This window comes from Anabas testudineus, chromosome 1, assembly GCF_900324465.2.
Source record: "Anabas testudineus chromosome 1, fAnaTes1.2, whole genome shotgun sequence".
Lineage (NCBI taxonomy): Eukaryota > Metazoa > Chordata > Actinopteri > Anabantiformes > Anabantidae > Anabas > Anabas testudineus.
Window position 1 is genome coordinate 24,121,505 of NC_046610.1, and position 24,660 is coordinate 24,146,164.

Here is a 24,660-nt window from a genome sequence, read left to right on the forward strand (position 1 = left end):
ACATGTGATAACTGGACATGAACTTGTATGAATGTATTTAGTTTGTTCTTTGAGTTCACTGAATGATTAATTAAAACAAACTTCAGTCAGCTCTGTAATACATACAAATAAGTAAAAAGTGTGTTTTTGTTTGTTTTTCTATGTTTGTACAAGATTTACTGGAACAGATAAACTAAATTAATGATTCATTGTAAATACAAAAAGTGACCCTCCCCTGCTTTCAGCAAACAAAATTACAATACCCTCCCCTTCAACCGCCCACTCCTTCTTATTATATCATTTTCATATAGTCCCTTAGTCAGGAGGAGACTAATGGAAAAGATGCACGTGAAGAATCATGTCGTCTGGCTCACCTACACAGTGGCTGTTGGTATGATCTAACATTTTTTATCTCTTTCTGGTATTACTCAAAGCATTTGCTTCAAGTGACATTATCTAGCATAAAAGTTCATATTAACTGCTGGCAAGGATACATGAACCACTGCATGTATCCACATGTTCGAATGTGCAGAGAGATGTTAAGGAGGAGGTGTACAGCACCATGTGCGGTTCACAGCTGTTAAATGAAGCTGCCTGAATTCAGCAAAATATTTGATCCAAGTCAGTGTCAGGCAACCAAAAAGGCGTTTTTGATGTTGGGTTTGCACAGGGTTAGCACAGTTCTCACATTCTGACCATTTATTGGCAAACTATATAATTATATCATGTTATATTGAGTTTAATTTTGTTATTTGTCTTCACACATTTCAGCCACCTCTTTATCTTTGGCTTTCAACATTGGTACAAAAACCTCGCACATCTCTACTATGGAGCAAAAAGATTTGTTTAGAAACAAAATGCTTCGATTCCTATCTGACAAGAATAAAGGGTAAGTTCTGTTAGTTTAAAGAAACAATATGTACTACGTTTACTACACTACACTTTCAGACAGACACTGAGGTAACCAAGTGTCTTCTGAACAGGTCAGCGCTGAGCTTCAGCTACGGTTAGCTGACTTTAATTTGTCACAGCTACCAGTGGGGATAGTTAAGTTAGTTGAGTCATTTTAAAGTTCAGGTTCTGGTTTTCCTACTTCAGGGTCTGTGTGCAGACAGAGGGGTGGAGATTATTGATCCTGTCCCAGAAGAAGCCAGGCAGCCCAACCAATGACATAACCTCCACTGTGTTTCACAGATGAACTTATATGTTTGGGGTTATTAACAGTTCCTGTCTTTCTCTAAACTTTAGCATTTCCATTAATTTGGTATCTGTACATCAGGCTATAAAGCTTTTTTCAGAATATTCGATATTTCTTCCAGTCTGTCCTTCCTAAAAACCCTAAAACAGTTGTTTCTTTACCAATATTCAAATATTTTTGGAGGGGAGTGTATCTAACATCCAACAGATGAGAGGAAAATAAGCTTTCCAGTATTTTGAATTGGCACTGTAGTCCCACTTCTAAACAAGGTGTATTGATGCAGATTGCTAGACCCCCTAATGTTACTTATTATTTCTGATAACAACGTAGCAGTTTCGTTTACCACTGAGTGAAGAAAAATAAAATCAGGCATGCTCTGGTACAAATGGAGGCAGAAGATTACTATCACAGTTTTTTGACCTCATCCACAGGGATTCTGTCACAACAAATGCATCTGAAGAACCAAAGCAATCTGTGATAAAACAAACCCACCAGTGCGTCATCATTCCAGGTATAAAATGTTTTTTAAAATGTATAGAAATTTTTATCAGTTATACAATTAACAATTACTCCAGGTCCCTTTTTAATTGTTGCATTAGTTTATAGCAGCAAACAAACACCTGGGTCATTAGTGTCCAGTTAAAGAAACTGCATGGTTGTTTGACTAGTATCAGCAAGAATAGCTGATGGATAAATGGATGGATCTAAATAGTTTTTCATCTTGTGGTAATTTGGCATACATTATATGACTAGTATTAACCTGTACAGAAGCTCTACTGAAGGCAGTAGTTGAAGGTTTACCGCTGTGGATTTTGTAACAGTCTGACGTGGCAGTTCAGATGGCCCACACTGCATGAACAGGGGCATCTCGATCCAACTCAATTCAAACTACATTTGAATGATGCTAATCCTTAAAGCTAATCAGATGCTACTGTTGCAGAAATGTCTTTCACAGACATACACGTCAAGAACTTTAGACTGTTAACAGCTGAAGACTCCACACATCACCAGGTGACCGTAAGAAAATCAAAAGGTTCAATCTGAAGTGGCTTCACAGATTTTCAAAGAATCTGTTGTGTGAATCCAATTTCTAGTCTCTGCTATCATCTGATCTATAGCTCTGCATTCCTAATGTGATCCATGGATGTTCTGAGGATTTGAACAGTGTGTGTTACAAGATCACAGATCACATTCAGCAAGACTCCTCTGTCACACCTGCCTCCCAAGGTAAAAGGAACATTAAGAAAGTAACTTTCTTTCAAATTGTGACGAGAACATCTTGTCTGAAAATATTTCCTGTTATAAAATATTATGCTAACTTGCACTGGATACTTTTTAAGGAAGCACAAAAACGGCAGTGGACCTTGTGTTTCTATTTGATGGATCAGGAAGTATGACTGAAGCAGAGTTCAACAAAAACAAAGATTTCATAGTGGATATAATAGACAGCCTTAAAAACACATCAATCAAGGTCAGTGCAACATTAAAGCAGTTATTTGTTGAAATATACAATGTGTGTGTGTATATGTATATATATATATATATATATATATATATATATATGTATATATATATATATATATATATATATATATATATATATATATATATATGTGTGTGTGTGTGTGTGTGTGTGTGTGTGTGTGTATATATATATATATACACACACACACACACACACACACACACATATATATGTAATTACTTTAGTTTGTTCTTTCCTTCTTCTTCTTTTTCTTCAGTTTGCTGCAGTGCAGTTCTCCACAGAGTACAGAAAAGTGTTCGACTTCAATGATTATCAAGCTGGCACTGCTCTTGATAGACTTCACAAAGAACCTCACATGAAAACTCTCACAAACACACACAGAGCCCTTAAATATGTTCTGTAAGTTCATCAGTATTTTATATAATATGTTGTTGTTAGAGAATAATCAATAACAATGATGGGTAAACGATCACAAAGTAAGATCATAAGCTTCTTATTTGTTGTAGTACTAAATGTTTTTTTCTTCATATTTAAAGATGAAGTTTTGTTTATTCTCAGCTTTACTAATACCACTTTATCATTTGTTTCAGAGGAGACATCTTAGAAAATCCAGCTGCAGGTGCTTCTGCTGATGCATCTAAAGTTCTGGTCCTGATCACAGATGGAGATCCCAGTGATACTGACAGATATGGGATTATTCAGAGATATGATGAAATGAACATAATTCGCTTTGTCATTGGGGTAAGCTGTGATGTGATATAACCTGCCTCAATCATCTGTTTGTTCAACTGATAAACAATATTTACATTATTTAAAGCACTTGGGAAAAGCTGAATCTATTAAAACAAATTTTGACAAGAAAACTTCTTGAAAAAAAAATGTTTCTTTCATGTCCACATGAAATCATGAGAGTATTTATAAGTATTTTTCAATTCATTCTCCATGAATCAATTATCATTAGTTGCTACAGATTATAGGATTTTTTGTGTTTTGTCATTGTTCAAGTTTAAGCTTAAGTAAATCAACTGTGATTCAATATTCTAAACAAATGAAAGGTGGGGTGAGTCATTTTTTATAGGTATTTTTATGTTTCCAACTCACTGCACAATTTCATTTTACAATCTTCTGGTTTCAGGTTAAACATGTGAAACTGGAAAAATTTACAGCCATTGCTTCACAGCCAACAGAAAAACATGCCGTAAAAATTGAAAACTATGACAGACTCACAGGACTACTGGAACAATTTAAAAAAAGCATCTCTGAAGTAATAGGTGATGTTGAAATGTTTTAAACTCACTATACATTTTATTTTCTTGGTGTGCGCTTTAAATGGAAATTAGCTACTAGTTATGTCTCATATTTACCCTCTACAGTGACTCGGGCAGCAGGTACGACTGAGATGTTTAAGAGTGGATTCAGTGCTGTGTTCTTCAATGTGAGTAAAAAGTCAAAAGCACAAAACCTGGTCATGTTTCCAATCAGCATCTTCTACCCATACTTAGTGAATTATGACAGGGTTTATGACTCTGCCTACAGGTGCAGACACGACCAGACAAAAAGAGTCTGATCATGTTCACAAGAAGATTGAGTTTGTTCACATTTTACTAAATATGAATTAAATCATATTACTTGGTGCACACAACACCACCAACACTGTTGGACCACTACATTCTACTTATCTTCCGTAGCATGATTGAAGTATTCGCCTGAGTAAAACCTTGCAGGATTAACTGTGTTAAAAGGTTTGTGCTTTGACAAACTGTAGCAGGTAGCTCCAGCAGGTCACTTGCACAGGTTTTTACACTACAGGTTATGCTACAGGAAGCTATGTTTGCTCATTTATTGTTTTAATCACTCAGAATATTTCAAAAACTGCTGGATGATGATTTGCCATGACTGACATTTATTCCCTCCATCAGGATGAATTGTAATAGTTACCTCTGTTACCACTAACATGTCAACTTTATAATCTGCTTTGATTTATGAATCTTCAATATATTTCCCAGCAGTCTCTGCTACTAACAATTAGCAAAGGTCAGCATGCTAACCAGCTTTCGATCACCTCCCTCTGTTGTGTTCTGATCTAGGTCGGCAGCCCAAATGTTGTCAGGGCATGTCATAAGAAGTTATATCTGAACAGTGTGTGTTACAAGATCACAGATCACATTCAGCAAGACTCCTCTGTCACACCTGCCTCCCAAGGTAAAAGGAACATTAAGAAAGTAACTTTCTTTCAAATTGTGACAAGAACATCTTGTCTGAAAATATTTCCTGTTATAAAATATTATGCTAACTTGCACTGGATACTTTTTAAGGATGCACAAAAAAGACAGTGGACCTTGTGTTTCTATTTGATGGATCAGGAAGTATGACTGAAGCAGAGTTCAACAAAAACAAAGATTTCATAGTGGATATAATAGACAGCCTTAAAAACACATCAGTCAAGGTCAGTGCAACATTAAAGCAGTTATTTGTTGAAATATACAGTGTGTTATATGTAATTACTTTAGTTTGTTCTTCCCTTCTTCTTCTTTTTCTTCAGTTTGCTGCAGTGCAGTTCTCCACATATTACAGTAAAGTGTTCGACTTCAATGATTATCAAGCTGGCACTGCTCTTGATAAACTTCACAAAGAACCTCCCATGAGAACTCTCACAAACACACACAGAGCCCTCCGATTTGTTCTGTAAGTTCATCAGTAGTAATAAATGTTCTTTTCTTCATATTTAAAGATGAAGTTTTGTTTATTCTCAGCTTTACTATTACCACTTTATCATTTGTTTCAGAGAACACATCTTAGAAAATTCAACTGCAGGTGCTTCTGCTGATGCAACTAAAGTTCTGGTCCTGATCACAGATGGAGATCCCAGTGATACTGACAGACACAAAATTATTGAAAGATATAATAGCAAGAATATAATTCGCTTTGTCATTATGGTAAGCTGTGATGTGATATCACAAGTCATATTAATATCATCCACAGTGTTCATCCACACTTTTTCCAGATAAAATAATTACATGTGTTTTACCTCAGGGATTATAATATACCTTTTTAATAATTTTATCTTCAAGTAATAAACAATTGTTTAATTAACAATTATTAACGTATGTTGGCAATCTTTTGGTTTCAGGTCAAAGCTGCTAAACAGGACAAATTTACACATATTGCTTCACAACCAATAGTCAAATATGCCTTCAAAATTGAGAACTATGACGGACTCACAGGAATACTGGAAATTTTTCAAAAACAGATCTTTGAAATGGAAGGTGAAGAATTGTTTTACCCTCATTCTACAATGATGTTGTTACAAATATGAGTTATTTCCTGGTAAGTCCTTTCAGATGTAGCTTAACTAGTTATGTCTGACACTTTAGGCTCTAAAGCAGCTCTGGCAGGTAACATGACTAATGAAATGTCTCAGAGTGGATTCAGTGCGGTTTTCTACAATGTGAGTAAAGTCAAAAACAAAAACCTTGACTCATTACAATTCTTTTATAGCTATGTTTTTAGCTACAGTCAGTTATCACAGTGCTTTTCAGGTTATACATACATAAAGTACAAGTGTAGGTATCATTTCATGCAGTGTTATTATGATAAAGAGCTTCATCATGGGGAGCTATATCTGATATGGAAAATGAAGGACGGTACTAAAACCAGAAAGAGTAAAAGCAGAGTAGAGCTGAGCTGGTACCACACAGTAGAAACATGCTATAAAAGATGTTCAGCAAGATCCATAAACCCTACTACTTCATATAGCAGGCCATTAACAATAGGACAAGATCAATATGCTTCCTGCTTATTTTATCTCATCACTTCAGTGATTTCCTCTCTGTAGTCTCAGTGGACCAAGAGTCATTAGTCTATGTAACAAGTCAGATCTGTAAACCCTCAACATAACTACTGTTTGTAGCAGTAGCTGAAATTCGTATATTTCTGTTAACAGGACACCTTTATCCTTGGTTCAGTCACATCAAACAGCTGGCGTGGCTCTCTTCAAGACACTCAGGATCTTAAGAAAACACCAACTGAAGATCCAGACCTGCACACAGTTTCCTACATGGGTAGGAAACATTTGGCTGAAGACATACATCAGTAGATCACTTTTATCAGTTTCCAGTGTAACTCACTGGTAAAACAGTTTTGGAGATGCAGTAAATAGATGCACTAGATAACTAACTGAGTGATGCAGCATTAGAGTTCATGAAAGTGAAGAGAATTTCATAGATGTATTTAAAGTAAACCCAACCTGTACAGTAGGTTTTTACTTTTTGATGACCCATGATGTGACTGATGCTGTTGCAGGAGACTCTATTTCTGTTGGAAAGAAGAAAAACCGTCTTCTATATTTCACTGGTTCACCACAATTCAAGCGCGTAGGACAGGTTGTACTTTTCAGACACGACTGCGAGAACTGGACACCAGTCCAAACACTACAGGGACGCCAGGTTGGTGGCTGTCTTGAATAAGGTTTTATCTTTTTTTATCATGTAAATCAACACACAGCAGTCCCGCTGTCTGAAAAGCAGCATGCAATATTTAGTTTTCATTGTGAGAAATTATTTAGTTTATTTTCTATGTTAAAGGGATTGTTGTGATAGACAAGTATGACGACTGAATGTACTGGGAATTAAACTAGGGACGTTGTGGTTACTGTATGTATGTGGCACTCACCTTAACCAATCAGAGACCAGGGCCAATCAAGATTTTTATTTATGTAAGCCAAGAAGTGTCTAGTTCGGGATTCAGACATATTTGTGAACAGAACAGAAAAAAGACCAGAAATAAAAGACTTTATTATAAATTGTTCTTAGAAATGTGAAACAGTTAAGATATTATATTTAGGAGTAACAATGGTACCACATACATACAGTAACCACAACAAACCTGGTTTAATTCCCAGCCTAGGTACATTCATTATTGTTATACTCCTTCCATTTCCTGATACAATACTATGCAAAAATCTAGGTCCACTATTAGATTTGTTGTTTGGTCCGTGCTATTGTGACCATATATGTTAATTTATTAGTCTCTTCATTAGAACACAACTAGAAAATATAGGAAATATGTATACAGATTTAAAAAACACAAATAATATTAGAAAAAAGGTAGGGTTAAGGTGAGAAACATTAAGTGGGACCTCTGGAGAGGTCAAAGAGAAAACTAGGAGAGAAGGATCTGATGGGTTTCCCTGCGTTTCTTCTTTGAGAGATCAGAAAAAGTCCAACAAAGACCTATCTCAGTATCTGTCAGCTTCATGTGGATGCCAAGTTAAAGAATTTTGAACAGAAATGGCCTTTGCGGAAGGACAGCAGCCAAGAAACCACTTTTTGTGTTTCTACTTGTTCTACTGTCAAAACTGAGAAAGAAATATACACTGCTCAAAAAATAAAAGGAACACTTTGAAAACCCATCAGATTTCAATTGGGAAAAAAATCATGCTGGATATTTATACTGATGTGGACTGGTTGATACGTTAGGAACGAAAGGATGCCACAACAATTGATGGAAATTAAAATGATCCACCTACATCCTTAAAAAGAAAGTGGAAAAGTTCATTTGACTAAAATTTCATTCCAGCAGTTTAGTTTGTCTGGCTCCTATGTGCTTGTGTACATGCCTGACAATGTCGAGGCATGCTCCTGCTGAGACGATGTATGATGCCCAGGGGTGTGACTGAGCTTCTGGACAGTCTGAGGTGCAACCTGGCGGAATTTAATGGACCAAAACATAATGTCCCAGAGGTGTTCTGTTAGATTTAGGTCAAGTGAGCATGTGGGTCAGTCAATGGTATCAATTCCTTCATTCTCCAGGAACTGCCTGCATACTCTCACCACATGAGGCCAAGCATTGACGTACACCAGTAGGAACACAGGACCCACTGAACCATTGTTGGGTCTGACAGTGGGACCCTAATGGTACTCAGGGTGCTGTTGTCTAGCCTGTAGAGGTCTGTGGTTCCATCATGGAAATGCCTTCCCAGACCATTACTGACCCACCACCTAACCAGTCATGCTTAACGTAACAGGCAGCATGATGTTCTCCAGGGCTTCTCCAGACCCATTCACATCTGTCTCATGTGCTCAGGGTAAACCTGCTCTCACTTGTGAAAAGCACAGGGGCCCAATGGCAGACCTGCCAATTCTAGTGTTCCATGGCAAATTGCCAATCAAGCTCCACAGTGCTGGGCACAAGACGTCCCACAAGAGGATGTCTGGCCCTCAGGCCACTCTCAGGAAGTCAGTTTCTGATTGTTTAATTAGAGACATTCACACCAGTGACCTGCTGGAGTCATTTTGTAGAGCTGTGACAGTGCTCATCTTGTTCCTCTTTGCACAAAGGAGTAGATATCGGTCCTGTTGATGGGCTGAGACCCTCCTCCTTGAGTAACTGCCTGTCTCCGGGACTCGACTCCATGATCTTGAGACTGTGCTGTGAGAGTCAGCAAAACGTCTGCCTATGGTGTGTATTGATGTGCCTGGAGGAGTTGGACTGCCTGTTCAACCTCTGCGGGCTCCAAGTATCACCTCATGAAACCAGCTCAGCTCTACATGATCTTGTGAAGGTGGTTGAACAATAAAACAGTCAGAAGTCAACACTGATAGAAAAACTGCAAATAGGGAGTCTAGCTGTGCAGATGGTTCTTAAGACTGTTTTCTTGGAACATAACATATAATTGCATGCAATGAAACTGTTTTTTAATTTTCTGCATAAATTGGTCTTGAAATGTGATCTGATCTTTACCACATGTAGTGACTTTAGTATTAACAAATTTCTAAGCTGATCTGTGCAATGTTTAGGAGCAATTTGAGCTGATGATCAGATCACTGTTGGTCACAAATAGTCACAAATTCTTAACAGTGCTATTACTTTTTCTTACAAGTCTACATAAATCAGTGTAAGTTCCTGTTATTTGTTCAGCCCAAATATAGTAAATGCTCATTTATCCACATATTTTCAGATTGGTTCCTATTTTGGTGCAGAGCTGTGCTCAGTGGATATCGACTCAGATGGTAACACTGATTTCCTGCTGGTGGGAGCTCCACTATTTTACCATCCCCAGGAGAAGAGAGAAGGCCAGATCTACGTCTACACACTGACTGATGAGGTGGGGGCTGTGATAAAACCTCAGATCCAGTGTGCCAACATGACAGCTTTAATGATTATTTAATTACTGAATGTTCTGTTTTCCCATAGATGCAACTGACAATTGAACAGAATGTGACAGTGTCATCCATGGGTAGATTTGGCACTAGCATATCCAGCATTGCAGATCTGAATGGAGATGGACTCCGAGACGTTGCCGTTGGAGCGCCCCTCGAGGATGATAACAGTGGAGCTGTGTACATCTACCTTGGTGACAGACGTACAGGGATACGCAGCACTTTCAGCCAGGTGGGACAGATCAGATGTTCTGACAAAAATATTGTTCTCTCTTTAGGCGTGAAAACAGCAGAGTGTGATCGATTCCCACATCAGTAGCATAACAACATGACCAGTATGTAGTAAAACTGAATAATCTATACAGTATATAAGAATGCTGAACAACAAGATGACCTCCAGCCTCATGACTCTCAGTAGAAGTGGAACATCACAAAAACCTCAAACACGCTCTGCAAAATCTACACGAGTTTTAAATGAGTGAAAACTATGACCTAGCTGAGTACGACCCCTGAGCAGAAGATAGATGAGTAACACTAGTCCAGTAACGAGCAACTATGAATAAGATTTTTGCTGGACTGAGAGCGTCCACGCACAGAAGGATGGAAAAGACATAAAGAAGAATGGAATATCCTCAATGCTAGGAAAAAATACAACTGTTGTTGCAGTTAGTTCAGAAATATAAATCTTTTGTTATAGTTTAATTAGTCACATCACTTCTCTATATCACATTTAGTGTTAAGTGTGTTTTTTTTTACTTCAGGCAGTTTGCCCCTTACTTTTTCAGTTGAATTGCTAAAATGTTAGCACTGGAAAAGTTTAGACCCATAATTTACACTGGATGTCCTTTTTTGCAAATGCATCAACTGGCTTTAGAACAAAACTGAGACTCTGCTGATATGAGTCAGATGAGGTTTCAACAGTTTAACAATTTGTAAATGTTTATTCAGAAATCAATTTAAATGTTTGTACTCTAGCACTAAAGTGAAACCAACCTTGAGGATAAACATGTGGTCTCTGATTAACTGTCCTCAGACTGAAGAAGCTACTTGGATGAGTAGTGAAACAAGAAGGAAGTCCAGTTGCCATGACTCAGCTTCCAGACACTGTAGACTCGTTGCTTTTTCTACGACCTCTCTCTAATTACTGCTTCCAATATGTCTGCAAATCATGTACTGCAGAGAATCATGGGGCGGCAAATTCAACCTGGGCTGAGATTCTTCGGACAGGCCATTGATGGGGACGTGGACCTTGATGTGGACGGACTCCCAGATGTTGTGATCGGATCGCAGGACACGGCGGTTGTCTTGAGGTGCAGATACTGTGTGTCTGGGGCAGGTGTTCAGGGCTCCACATATGAGACTACTACTATTCTGTTTCTTAAGTATCAATTTAATTCATATCATTCAGGTCCAAACCTGTCGTCAACGTCTTGGCTCAACTGTCTTTTCAACCTAAAGAGATAAGAACTGAAAAGATGGACTGCCTGGGAAACACTGATGAAACTGTACCAATGGTTACATTAACAGTCTGCTTTGAAATGGTCGAAACAACAAAGAGCAAAGCAGGTAAGAACCTGAATCAGGGACTGGACTGACATTAGATTCTGTTAGGAATGACAGAGCGGGCTCTCTGGGACAAGAATATGAGCACGTTGAATTCAGTGTTCAGTGTCTGAACTGATCTAGTACAATAAGTAAAAGGTTATCTCATTGTCTTATCATATTTATAATTATGTTCAATGTTTGTAATAAGGACAAACACGTTTGTAGTCAGGTGTGAGTTTTGGATATAATATGTGTAAAAGAAAACTCTTTGCTCCAGTTCAGTGATGTTGGCTGTGAGCAGCTCTAAACCACAGAGGGTGATTAAAAAGGGAATGTAAGCCTGTATTAAGTAACTCACAAGCAATGTTGGTCATTGGCAAATAAAATACATTGTTAATGCATTGTTATCTTTTTGACTAGTTCAATTAATATGGATGTCTTTGCAGGAATAGAGAGCCGTGGAATAAACATCTCCTACACACTCAACATGGATCCTTTAAGACAATCACATAGAGGTTTCTTCAGTCCAACCGATGGGAGAGTCAGGAATCATACTACTACACAAGAGCTGAGAGATGGAGTCACCTGCTTGAACTACTCCACCTACATGCCAGTATGGATATTTTGTGAATGCCATGTTCACGTTATGTGTACATGTTACATACATTGATCAGGTATAACATCATGACCAGTGACAGGTGACGTGAAAACACAGATGGTGCCCATTAGTGGGTGGAGTATGTTAGATGCCCACCGAGTCAAGGCAAGGCTCACTGATGCAGTGTAGCTCAGATTGCTGAAGATGTTAATGCTGGTTCTGACAGAAAGGTGTCAGAATACACAGAGCTGTGCAGTTTGTTGTGTGTGGGGCTGCTTAGCCACAGACCAGTCAGGCTGCTCATGCTGACCCCTGTCCACTGCTGAAAGCATCAACAATGGGCAAGTGAGCATCAGATTAGGACCACAGAGCAATGGAAGAAGGTGGCCTGGTCTGAAGAATCTTGTCTTCTACATTATGTGGATAGTGCATGTGTGCTGCTTACCAGGGGAACACATGGCACCAGGATGCACTATGGGTAGAAGGCAGGTGGAGGCAGTGTGATGCTCTGGGCAATGTTGTGCTAGGAAGCCTTGGCTCCAGCCATCCTCATGGATGTTACTTTAACATGTACAACCTACTTAGGCCTTGTTGCACACCATGTACACACTTTCATGATTCCCTGATGACTGTGGACTCTTTCAGCGCTGCCACAAAACAAAATGGTTCACAGCCTTTAGGGGTCTAGTGGAGTCCATGCACAGATGCTGTTCTGGCAGCAAACGGGGGACAAACACAATATTAGCAGGTGGTCATAATGCTCTGAGTGGTCAGTGAGGGAAATTTGTAAATCATACTTAGAAGAAACATAACAGAAGGCTTTTTTATGTTGAATTAGCATAATTAAGTGATTTTATCAAATTCTGTATTTAGTGTAAGTCAGCCACAGCAATAATCAAGTTAATTTTACCATCCATTCATATTTTTTCAATAATATGCAGATGAAGCTTCTTTTACTCTTGTAGAAATGTGTTGAAGACACATCACCCATCAGCATCAGGCTAGACTTCTTCCAAGTTGACAGTGAGAGTGCCAGTGTCATCCTGAATGTGGACAGCAATACTCAGGCTGCTGTTGAGGTATGTAGGCTGTAGGCCTTCTGTTGTCTGGAAAGGTCTTATTCACATCGTTAATGTGTGATGAAAGACATCAGCAAAAAGCAAAAACAGCAGTTTGTTAGCCTTTTTTTTAATTTGTTCTACATTTAATCTGTGATCTCAAAAGAAATGATAACTGTGTTTTACAGGTTCCCTTTGAAAAGTAAAGCTGTCCAGATCTGCACCAGGACATCATCGGTCTTCTCATTAGGAGCATGCCCTGATGTTGTCAGGCATACAAGCTCATGGGGGACATTTTGAGTTGCTGCAATCAAGTTTCAGTAAAATAAACTAAACTGCTGCATTATTTTTTCCACTTTGATTTTTGGGGTGCCTTTGAATTCAGGTCTTTATAGGCTGATATTGATTTCGATCGAATGATGTGGCATAGTTGTGTTCCCAACACAATATATACATAATACCAGTAGAAATGTCCAAGATTTTTGCCACATTGAGATTTAATGCGTTAAAAATGAAAATGTGTAGGTTAAAAAAAGTTTGGTATCAGATCCAGCCATAAAAAAGAAATAAATTAAATAAAAGTTGAAATGTTAATCTTTTGTCTTATATTCATCTTTTGATTTCAAACCTAAATGTTTTCAGTCGATAGCACAAATGAACTGGTCTCACTGTTCCAACTGTGTGTGAACTGTAACTACAAATTAGATCAGACTGTCCACTCCGATTTGTCATCAGTGTAACTGAGAAATGCATCTCACCTTACAAAGAGACTTGCAGAGCGAGCACCCATACACACGCATACACACGCACGCACGCACGCACGCACACATACAACAGAACATTTCATTTTCAGCTTTGCTTCAGTTTAAGTGAAAAATGTATTATTGAGCAACAGCTGATATGAGCTGCTGTTAACTGGCAACTGCCTAAAAATGGGAAGATGCTATCTTAGAGCTTAGCTTACATTGACATTTTCTAAGAAAGAAGTGTCCAAATATTCACACATTCAAGTTTATAAAAGTAGATGGAAAAAGACAACAAAGTAACAACAGAGCCATGATGTTTGCTTGTGCATCAATATAGTAACTCAGGTGTATGAGCTGCACACGGCCACATCTTTGGATGAGAAATTGTCTCTAGATCACAGTCAGTAATACTTAGTGGACTAAATTAACGTGACATTAAAAACAGTGAGTTTAATGTTACCACAAACATTTTTCAGGATCTTTGGAAAGCTTATTCTGTACTAATGTTTAACATACACTGATCAGTGTCCTGTACATTATTTCATTATATGAAAAAACTCAATTTCAAACTGTTGCAAAAAACATTTTAATGTATTGATAAAAACATTTTAATATTTTCTAAATTCTTGTAGGTTTTAAAATGAACAAAACATTTAAATGTGTTTTACTGATAACATGGTTGTCATGATCAACCAGCAAGAGAAATAAAGACACAGTGTGCATCAACATTCATAACAATTGCGTGATGCAGTGATTCAACTAAAGCTTATGGCAAAGACATGGGTGAATGAGCAAATAGCTTATAAGTGTTGATGTTCCCACTACAATCAAATGTAAAGTTAGATTATACAGAACTGTACCATGACCTTTGAACCACATCTACTGATATTTTCACACCAACGTAAAACTCAAGATATTAATGAGAGTTAGTACAGTTAGCAAATTCCAACTTTAATGCCCAAAGTGGAAAACGGTGGATTCTAAAGTCTTAAAAAGGTCCTTCAGTGGTGTGACAGCCGTGTTCTCATCTACCCCCTTTACTTCCTCTGAACTGTGCTTCAACCTCGATCGGCTGTGATGCTGTATAGGCGGTGTCAGTGGTTTGAATGGCAACTGGTGTGAGCCAGAGTTTTTCACCTTCTCCATTGTATCCGGACTGCTGCACACGGTCGACCCACCTGTTGCTTCTAAGGGCATTTGAGGCGTCTGAAAAGAGGGATGGTGCACAGCTGTTGTCTCAGAACCCTGTTGGCCAGAATCTTGCATCTTAGGACCAAGAGGACACAAAGTATTTGATTAAATGTTAGGCTGGCAAGACTGTGTATTATTTTCCCAAAGATCGCCCTGTAAATGAATCATTTACTGTTTCAGTTATTTAAATCTGAATAAACTTCAGCACATTTAGAAAAATACTGGAATTACTGTAACAATGCAACATTAGATCAGATGCTGATAAAAAGTTCAGAGTTTAACTAATTTGAAATAATTCAAACCCAATAGTAAGAACCCCTCTAAGCAACAGACTGAAAACAACACCAAAAAAAAAGAGCAGTTTGATATAAAGAAGATCATAACTGTTATGAGTGGGGTGAATGCAAATATAATGCATCTATAGAGAAAGAGAAGAAGACAGTAACGTCAAGAACCTCTCTGTAGACCTTCATAATAAAATGGGGGTGAGGCATCGATCGAGGTCAAGGATAAATACTATTCATTAAGTTCAATTATAGCAGGCCTCAGCACTGCTGAGACATGTCTTTGGGACACACTGGATGTCCTATGGCTACAGAAAGTTGCACTATCCTTCTCTGCCCACCTTGAACTTCTTCTTTCCTCTACACTTTTTTTTACTCTTCAGCTGCTTCTCAACAAAGACGCACTCTGTGCTGCTTTGGTCCTCTTGACTTTCTGCAACACAATTAAAACAACAGATGATCATTTGATTCTACCAGGATGATCACACTTATAAATACATGCTAATAGAAATAACAGCATACCTGAAGGAGCTGTGCTTTCAACACTGTCCTTTTGGTACGGGCTCAGACACAGAAAGAGGGTTTTCAGAACTGAATTTGCAGAAGCTGCTGAAGGTCCTATAAGACAATATCAACATGTCAGTGTTTCACAGGAGAGTGCACTCATCCATGTGGTATGTCATTACCTTTATCTGATGACATGCTGGCCTGCTGCTGATGAGACTGGGTTGTAGGTGGACGTGGACTGTTACCACAAAGTGCTGGACTGGACGCCACCTCACTGAGACTACCACGCAGGATACAGGCAGGATTCATCCGCTGCTCTGAACGCTGATTTACACATGCGGATAAAACCTCATTTTTATTTTTAGGACCAGTGGACAATTTAGGTGTGTCAGCAGTTTTGACCTGGCTCTGGAGAGCTGTCTCCAAATGTGATTTATCATCAGTTGACTGATTTGACTCTAGAGAACATGCGACCGTCCTCAAATTATCTGATGGAGGCTGAGCAGCAGCAGTGAGAGGGGCAGCAAAAAGGCTGAGGAAGGATCTAGGAGAGGCCTCATCAGCTGCAGTTATAACATGTATATCTCCTCCTGTGCAGTGTGCAGACTGTGGGGCTGGACAGCAAGATTGAGAAAAGCTTTGAGAGGAGGCAGGAGTTGGTCCAGAATCTGGAGCTGGCGTCAGCTTGTCAGTGATTGGAGATGCAAAAAGGCTATGAAATAGTTTTCTCTGTGTCTTATCACGTCCCACAGACAACTCACCACAACGCACCATTTCACTGCTGCAATCCGCTGTGATTTCATTAGGATGATTTTGTTGTGTGCCCTGTCTGAGCCGAGGCTCTGTCTTTTTGCAGTGCTGGTTTTCAGCATCAGCTGTTTTATCAGAGCTAGTGACAGGTTCAGGAGAAACAGCAGCCCTGCATTTAAACTCTGAGAGAGCAGCAGAAGGTCTTTTAGAGTTTACAGAGCAGCTGATATCTACAGGCAGACGTGGACTTCCTTTCATATGTCGTTTGCTTATGGAGTTCTCTGCCACTGACACAGGAGAATGCAACGTGACTTCATGAGAAACTCTGTGAGCAGGTTTCAGGGATTCTTGGATCTCTCCAGCTTGTTTCTTGTGATCCACAGAAACCAGAACAGGGTCAGGATGGGTTTTTTGTAACAGGCCAGTGTTCTGGTTCTTTACCATTTTTTCCTTGGATTTGCTGGTTTGTTCATTTTTGTTACTGAACCAACACAAGGCCTTCTCGTTTTGAATTTGAGAGCTCAGCAGAGCATCTGTTGCTTTTTTACAGTCAGTTTTTGGAATATATGATACAGTCTGTGCAGCTGGAGGGGTAGGTGTGTGGCCTAAGGTAGAATTCTCCACGGATTTATAAGACCTGAGAACAGCGTCGACAGAGTAGGGAACTTCACCTTTGTTTACAGAGCCTGAAGCGTTCTCAGAAGAAGTCTGTGTGACAGGGAGAGAGGTGGACCCCTCAACCTGAGGAGTGGTAAAGAAACTAGGGAATGGTTTAAATAGCTGACGTCCAAGCACAGCTTCAACTGAATAACAAATGGGCTCGTTTTGAATAGGTCCAGGTGATGGAGGGCTCTCAGGTTGGGCTTGGGGTGGATAAGGTTCCTGCATGTCATTAGACAGTTCTTCAGCCTGAGATAATAAAGCTTCCTCCTTAGCAGTCGTTTCTTCACTGTTGTAAAAGTTTGGCCTGAAAAATATTTAGGTGAAGTTTATTAGGTGAAGTTTAGGTGTAGTTTTAGTTAATTAAGTTCCCCACAGGACGTAGTGATATATTAACAGAATCACAATGATGAGTGTGGGTTTGTATGTACACACCTCAGAGGCTGTATGAGTATGTCAGAAGCTGTGCTTGTAGCTATCATTTCTGACTCCTCTATGTGCACTGGTTGTCCTGACAAGTCTTGTTCAGCTTTTCTTGCGAGTTCATTCTCCCGTCTTAATGCCTGCATTGAGAAGGAAAATGTATGCAAGAGTGTTCAGCACAGTATCCTATAAATATTCAAAAAATACAGATTTTCATGACTGGACTTACCTCATCTAAGAGTCGGCTGGTCAGCTCGTTGAGTGGCTCGTGGGAGAACCTGCAGTCTACTCCGTGAGAACACTCCCCCCTGCTATGGAAGAACTTACAGGGAAAGGACTGTGGAAGGTTTGTATAGGAAATCAGATATTCAACAGTTTGCAATTTCGTAGCAAGTATCCGTACAGTACTGATGACAACAGATTACTGCAGCTAAACTAAAGGATATTGTGCATGTATGGGCAGCTCTCCCCTTTTGTGCAGAATCCTTGGACGTAAAATTTGCAAACTTGTTTGATGAGATCATTGAAACCCTGAATATGCTCCAGTTGGCAGTCGTCACCCTGCATACAAGAAAACAAAACTCAACTAATTTGAATCACTGTTTTTAATGAAAGATATTTTTCCATCCTACAATGAACAGTGTAACCTGCCTTGATGCACTTTCCCCAGAGGAAATGACGACAAAGGAACCGACCATCCAGTTGCACAACATTCTGGCTCTTGAACTCTTCGGTCATGCACCTTATGAACTTATCTTGAACGTCCTAAAACAGTTAGAGTCATAAAGTAACACATTTGAAACATTAATACATTTGCCCAGAAGCATTTTGCACATCAACCTGATTTTCTTTTTAAATAAATGGGTCATTTCAGTCTCTTCGTAGAAGCAGCTACTGACTTTGTGAAAATTAGAAGTGTCACATATGTGATTTTGCTGTGGGAGACAAATAGTGAGTGTGCCTACTCCACCAAATATCTCCACTGACCCGCAGCACTCACACTAAGCAGGACCATAGATGCAACTGTCCATTTAATCAAACTTCAACATTTCACAGGCTGATGATGGACAATATCTATCCTGGTGGGCACTGCCAAGTACCTTGTTAACCCTTGTTCCATCTTTAGGTTTGCGGTCTCCTCCAGCTGTCTGATGGCGTCCACCTCTATCAGAATTCTTCCATCTATTCTTTGGTGGATGCTCATTTTTCTGCCACTCCGTCTTCCTTCTCTGCTGATGTTGTTTGTTTCTGTTGTTATTTTTACCTGCCCAATTTTGACCTCTGCGAAACATCTCACTGTGGTTGGCCTTCCTGCTGTGGTTATGCATGACGTCTTCAGTGAAGCTAATATTTGCATGCTCACTGTCAGTGTTTTGCAGATGGTGACGTATGGCCCTCGAATCATCGTACTCCAAGGATGCAGTATTGTAAGTATCCGTTTGCTGTTCTCGATAGCATCGCTTCTGTGGAGATGGAGCAAAAACAAAGTTAAAGATATTAAGAGCTCAAGCAAGAGTTAGGTTCTATTAGTTTAGTAAAGTTGTTTATAACCATTGTAGTTCAAAAATATAAATTAAAATTTTCAATTGATAGTTTAGTACAGTTTAGATACAGATGTGGACTAGTTACTGTCCAGGCTGCATTTTGTAAAATTGTCCATTTAATCTTCTATTTCCTTCCATATTTATTTATATTAGATTTATTTATATATTGATACCCCATGTTCATCTGTATCCCATGGATCTTGGCAAAGGTTGTTTGTTTCATTTGAAGGATGTTTTTCATCAGTTACTGATGTTACTGTCTCAGGTGCTGCTTTGGCTTCAATATAACGTTGTAACAGTTTCATATTGTCCATATGCTGAGAGCAAATGAATATTTTGCATGCTTCAATTTTCCTACACACCTGTTTACACACAGCACAAAGCGCTGTTCAACAATGAAAAGGCTAAAGATGAATGCCTTTGTTTGTGCAGGAGTTTAAAGCGGGACTGCTGTATTACTCTGTGTTATGCAGACACATAAACTGGAAACTGTCTGTATCTAACCTAATGCAGAATCAGTATTACAGTCACTTCAGCATTTATTCAGACTGCTTCACTTTTTGCTTTACTCTAACCTACTGTGACATTCTTTTTTTATTTAGCACATGATTTAAAATGGATCAATCAAATTGAAATCTTTCATGTACTTGAGTCCTAACACACTTGTCATTGTTTAACCAATAAAGGTTTTAGCAGAAACAGGAATGATGGTGAATACAGTGCATCTACTTGACCCACCTGACTTTAATAGTGTGATAAAGCTTCAACACACTAAATGCATCATATCAGCTTTAAGATGTAATAAACATGGAGAAACTGAACCCACCTTGTGATGAGGGCCAAGCTGTTTGCCTTTCCTCTTCTGAGCATTGCTTCTTCCACCATTCTCACTCTGGTTCCTATAAAACAAAACTAACAGTGAGACTGTAGCTGCCATTAACACAAAGATGCTAATGGCTAACTCCTCCATCACTAAATACCTGGGGGGAAAGGCCGGTTGACCACGACGTTTTACATCTTCGTCGACAGCAGACAGACTCGAGAACAGGTTTGCGAAAGCCATGATATTTGTTTTTTTCTCGTCATTAGGTTTTAGTAGCTCATTGAGAAAAGAGAGAGAGATGTTAACTTTAAAACCACCCCTGCCCACCTGAGACAAGCTAACCAACGCTGTTCTGCACACTTCACAGTCCTCAGTCGTGTCCAGGTGCTAAATATCCCGACCTGCGTGTAGATGAACCCTGACTACCACATGAATCTGTGTTGAACTTACAGAGCAGTCAGTTGTGGCTCACATGGCCGAGTTTCAGGACGTCACTGTAAACATTTCGTTTATCTCTACTTCCGTGTTTGACACAAACGTCACCTCCGTGGACTGTACCAAATGTGGACTGAGGGGGGAGGACCCTGTGGTGTGGCGGCACCTCATGGTAATGTTTTGTATTGCATGGTAGAGGTGAATTTGTTTGAAGTTCTATGATTTGTCACATGCTGCTCTTATTTTTTTTATTTTTTCTTATTTTTAGGAATAATGTAAATGTCTGTACTTACAGACTTACAGTTTTAGTTGGGGTTAGAATAAAATCTGCACACCGCCTGGTCTCCCTGTGAGGCCCAAATGAGGGCCAAATGTTCCTGAAACACCTGCAGGGTTCAACTTAACATGACCTCAATTCGACTTGAATCAATCAATGAATCTGTAATTCAATCAACTGATCAATGGAGCCTTGACCCTCACGATGACACAAGCAGCGGAGCAGGTAGGCACAAAGTGGACATTTCATTTTTATGATATATAATTATTAACTGATATCATATTGAACAACCAAATTAATAATAATAATAATAATAATGTAATAATTAATTAAATTAATGCCATGTGGTGATTATGAAACAAAGCAGCAGCACACAAACACAATACACAATATACTAGTTGTTACTTCCAAGAGACTTTCTAATTAATTGGGTTAAAATGTACTGAAATCCCTTTGACTGATGAGTGGGCAAGCACACTGTGCCTGTCATTAATCAGTGAGAATGATAAAAGCTCATGTTAAAAAGACGAGATACAAGCTGAACTTTGTTCCTCCACATATGAGGCCATCAGTGTGTAATGTCTCAAAGTTCAGCTCACACACACACCGCACAGTTTTAGTGTTGCCACTGTGAGTGTGTTTGTGTTTCCACTTCAGTCCCTGAAGTCTAACTGTCTGCACTAAGCTACAGGATGACCCGCTGGACCCTTCTCACTCCCCTCCTGCTGGGCCTGTTCATCCATAGTGCCATCACTCAGGAGGCTGAGGACTCAGCACCACCGCCACCAGGCCAGGCCTCTGATGGCACGCCGCAGGACGACGAGGAGTGGGCCCTGAACTCCATCAGAGGGAGCTTTGAAGCTGTTAGTGGCTACTTTGACTCCATGTTGGAGTTCATGGGTGGACGGGATGGAGTGTGCCAATACCGCTGTAGATTTGGTAAGTTGATTAAGAAAGTGGCATCATGTAGTGTGACGTCATTTTAAATACTGACATTGACCTTTTATTACTTATAACCAGTGAACAGAGAGGTAGAAATAAAGCAAATTCCACTTGAAAACTAAATCATTTTAAATATTGAGATTGGAAACTTCCACTACTGAGATTTCACCAAATGATTCTGTTGACATTAGCTACACCAGTATTAAAGTGCAAATCAAATATTAACTCCATCGTTGTTTAGGATAGACACCGTATTAAAAGTGTATACAGTGGATAATCTGCCTTTGAACAAATGCTCTTGTGTTAATGTTCTATATATTATCCACTAATGTTATACTTAATCCACTCTGATTAGGTCAACAGTTTAAGTGGGCTCTATCCAGAAATTGTCCCTACCAATTTAGCTTAAATTATTTAAACTTATAACTTAGTAGGATTTAATTACTCATATTGTAAATTCTTTGATTAAGATCTTTGTTATCATCTGGGAGCGGGCCAGGAAACGGACTGTGACCCCAGCATGATAGGACAGTTTTCATGCAGTGACTAGGGAATGTGTCAAACATCATGTTAGTGGATATGAACCCAAAGCGTGACTCCCTATGTGCAAACATGGATCTACTTTTAAACCTTTGTAGTTATCAAATAGAGTCCTGCACAGTTCCTCTGTGTCCTGAAACATGATCTACATCTGCTTTGCTACCTCGCAGGTAAAGCTCCTCTTCCTCGTCCTGGATACCAGATGCCAGAACCAGATGGATGCAGCTCCTACTTCTTTGGACTTCCTGTTCCAGAAGGGGTATGTGCTGTGTAATCAGAGAAAATCCACATGACAAATCTAAAAAATACTGACTCTATATTGAGGGACTGCACAAAAATTACTAGGGTGGTGAAGGGTGCTTAACATATGATAAAATTAAAAGCAAAATACTCCCCCTAGTATGTATGTATCAATGTATGTTAGGAGGCTGTCATTGACTTGACAACCTTGCCTCCAAGTTTAACGTGTTTGGGGTGTAGAGATTTAGAGGGATCTATGTTTTAAGAATCATTACATTATATTTAGCCTAGAACAAGTCTTTTCTACAGGGTGCAATGTTGTTAGACACTGCTCATCCAAAAAAGGTTAATCTGGACTAATCAGACCACATGGCTTTCTTGGATGGGCAGTGTAGTAGCCCAGAACAGACAAACCAAACACCACACAGGAAAAGTAACAATAATATTCATTACCTTAGATGGAAGCTCCATGAACTCTGGTTTTAACAAACCAAAGCAAAATAAGTCAACTATGTTCCATTTCTAAATGCATAGCTATCTAAAGAAACCTCGTCACTTGACATAATGTAAGACATGGCACCTGGCTTTACCAACCTAAGGTCTCAGTATTGGTTTAGTAATGATAGATGGTCTGATGACATTCACCCTCAAACCACTGACGCTACCCTTCTGTCAGCAGAAAGGTAACATAACTAACCTTCCTCTCACCCCCTCTCTTTCTAAAAGTCCACATCTGACTGAATAGTGGAATAGTTTTTTCATATTAAGTAACCACCTGAATACATTGATCTTGTTTGCTGTGTGCTAGTTTGACGTGGGCATCCCTGCCATGACCAAGTGTTGCAATCAGCTGGATATGTGTTACGACACCTGCGGCTCCAACAAGTACCGGTGCGACTCCAAGTTCCGCTGGTGTCTCCACAGCATCTGTTCGGACCTCAAGAAGAGTCTTGGCTTTGTCTCAAAAGTTGAAGGTGGGTAACCGGTTAAACTCTGTCGAGTTCATTCTGCCTCATCAATAACTTTAATACTATTAACAAAATCAAAACGTATCTGTATTTGAAATCAGTCAGTGTGGCTGAGTCAATCTGAGATAATAGTGGCATATTTGGACTCAGTGCTCCATGTACTGATTGACTCTGTGCTTCTCTGTCACTGTCTCTCCTCAGCATGTGAGTCAGTAGCAGACACGTTGTTCAACACAGTGTGGACTCTGGGCTGCAGACCCTACATGAACAGCCAGAGGGCAGCGTGCTACTGTCAGGGAGAGGAGAAGGATGAACTTTAAATTAGATTCAAATAGGAGCCACTCTATTTATAAAACAGTGCACACTAGATATAGTGCTGCTGTGTGACTACTTGAGTAATTTATTCAGGTCTTGTTCTCGTTTTGTTCAAAGCCACTATTTTACATTGCTATTAAATTTGAATATTACTGTTGAAAGTTCCACCACAAACTGTGTGTTTGTTTCTAGTGTTGTCTGTGGTCTTAGTATTGATTGTGGAGAAGATGAAATGTTTATGATTTACAATTTACAGTGTACATAGTCTCAATGCATCATATTTTACTTTAGTGTGTTACCATGTCATGCTAAGGATGAAGAACTTATATTAATGTCATTAGAACCTATATTACACACAACAGTAATCATAACTCCTCATATCAGTTTACTGCTTCAGCCGGTCCACCTAATAAAAGGCTTTTTACTGATATTGTGATGATTATTTCTTCTGTGAAACTGAATTGCAGTAGCTGGAACGTTGAGAGTAAACAATGTATTTTTATCACTAGAAGACAAGGCCAAAGCTACCATGTTCACATAAATACACAGTGTTCCTGACCAGTCAGAACATTATGAACACCTGCTAATATTGTGTTTGTCCCCCCGTTTGCTGCCAGAACAGCATCGGTGCATGGACTCCACTAGACCCCTAAAGGTGCTCTGTGATATCTGGCACCAAGACATTAGCAGCAGATCCTTTAAGTCCTGTAAGTTGTGAGGTGGAGCCTCCATGGATTGAACTGGTTTGTCCAGCACATCTCACAGATGCTCGACTGGATTTAGATCCGGGGAATTTGGAGGCTGTGTTAACACCTCACCAACAAACTGTTGCAGTGCTCCTCAAAGCATTTCTGAACCATTTTGTTCTGTGGCAGCGCTGAAAGAGTCCACAGCTGTCAGAGAATAGAGTTTGTGTAACAAGGCCTAAGTAGGTTGTACATGTTAAAGTAACATCCATGAGGATGGCTGGAGCCAAGGCTTCCTAGCACAA

The 24,660-nt window shown here is 39.3% G+C and overlaps 3 protein-coding genes across 5 annotated transcripts; 2 read left to right on the forward strand and 1 right to left on the reverse strand.

Annotated features, from left to right (window-relative positions):
• The first annotated feature begins 276 nt into the window (after nt 1-276).
• LOC113161435 (integrin alpha-L-like) lies at nt 277-13,603 on the forward strand. Its single transcript, XM_026359013.1, has 25 exons — nt 277-370; nt 751-868; nt 1,609-1,688; nt 2,118-2,194; nt 2,296-2,404; nt 2,518-2,648; nt 2,920-3,062; nt 3,254-3,404; nt 3,799-3,934; nt 4,037-4,098; nt 4,751-4,865; nt 4,979-5,109; nt 5,206-5,348; nt 5,449-5,599; nt 5,794-5,929; nt 6,038-6,111; nt 6,607-6,724; nt 6,966-7,108; nt 9,622-9,768; nt 9,858-10,055; nt 11,003-11,133; nt 11,232-11,389; nt 11,815-11,981; nt 12,932-13,045; nt 13,213-13,603. Exons 1-25 carry the CDS (start codon nt 313-315, stop codon nt 13,228-13,230), a joined length of 3,009 nt encoding a protein of 1,002 aa, XP_026214798.1. The 5' UTR covers nt 277-312; the 3' UTR covers nt 13,231-13,603.
• Nucleotides 13,604-14,058: 455 nt separating this feature from the next.
• Nucleotides 14,059-20,484, reverse strand: LOC113162491. 3 transcript variants are annotated; one of them, XM_026360643.1, is made up of 12 exons: nt 20,403-20,467; nt 20,110-20,228; nt 19,956-20,028; nt 18,686-19,048; nt 18,237-18,350; nt 18,032-18,146; nt 17,815-17,924; nt 17,598-17,725; nt 15,932-17,469; nt 15,768-15,863; nt 15,587-15,678; nt 14,059-15,036 (listed from the first exon to the last, which is right to left on the reverse strand). In XM_026360643.1, exons 2-12 carry the CDS (start codon nt 20,190-20,192, stop codon nt 14,722-14,724), a joined length of 3,027 nt encoding a protein of 1,008 aa, XP_026216428.1. In that variant the 5' UTR covers nt 20,193-20,228; nt 20,403-20,467; the 3' UTR covers nt 14,059-14,721. The 3 variants fall into 3 exon arrangements, with proteins under 3 accessions (XP_026216428.1, XP_026216427.1, XP_026216426.1); XM_026360642.1 differs by having other exon boundaries at nt 14,060-15,036; nt 20,110-20,232; nt 20,403-20,484; XM_026360641.1 differs by having other exon boundaries at nt 14,060-15,036; nt 20,110-20,457.
• Nucleotides 20,485-21,274: 790 nt separating this feature from the next.
• On the forward strand, nt 21,275-24,087 carry LOC113161409 (group XIIB secretory phospholipase A2-like protein). The gene is made up of 4 exons (XM_026358981.1): nt 21,275-21,603; nt 22,317-22,405; nt 23,195-23,360; nt 23,556-24,087. The coding sequence occupies exons 1-4, from the start codon at nt 21,357-21,359 to the stop codon at nt 23,672-23,674; spliced, it is 621 nt and encodes a 206-aa protein (XP_026214766.1). The 5' UTR covers nt 21,275-21,356; the 3' UTR covers nt 23,675-24,087.
• The last annotated feature ends 573 nt before the right edge of the window (nt 24,088-24,660 follow it).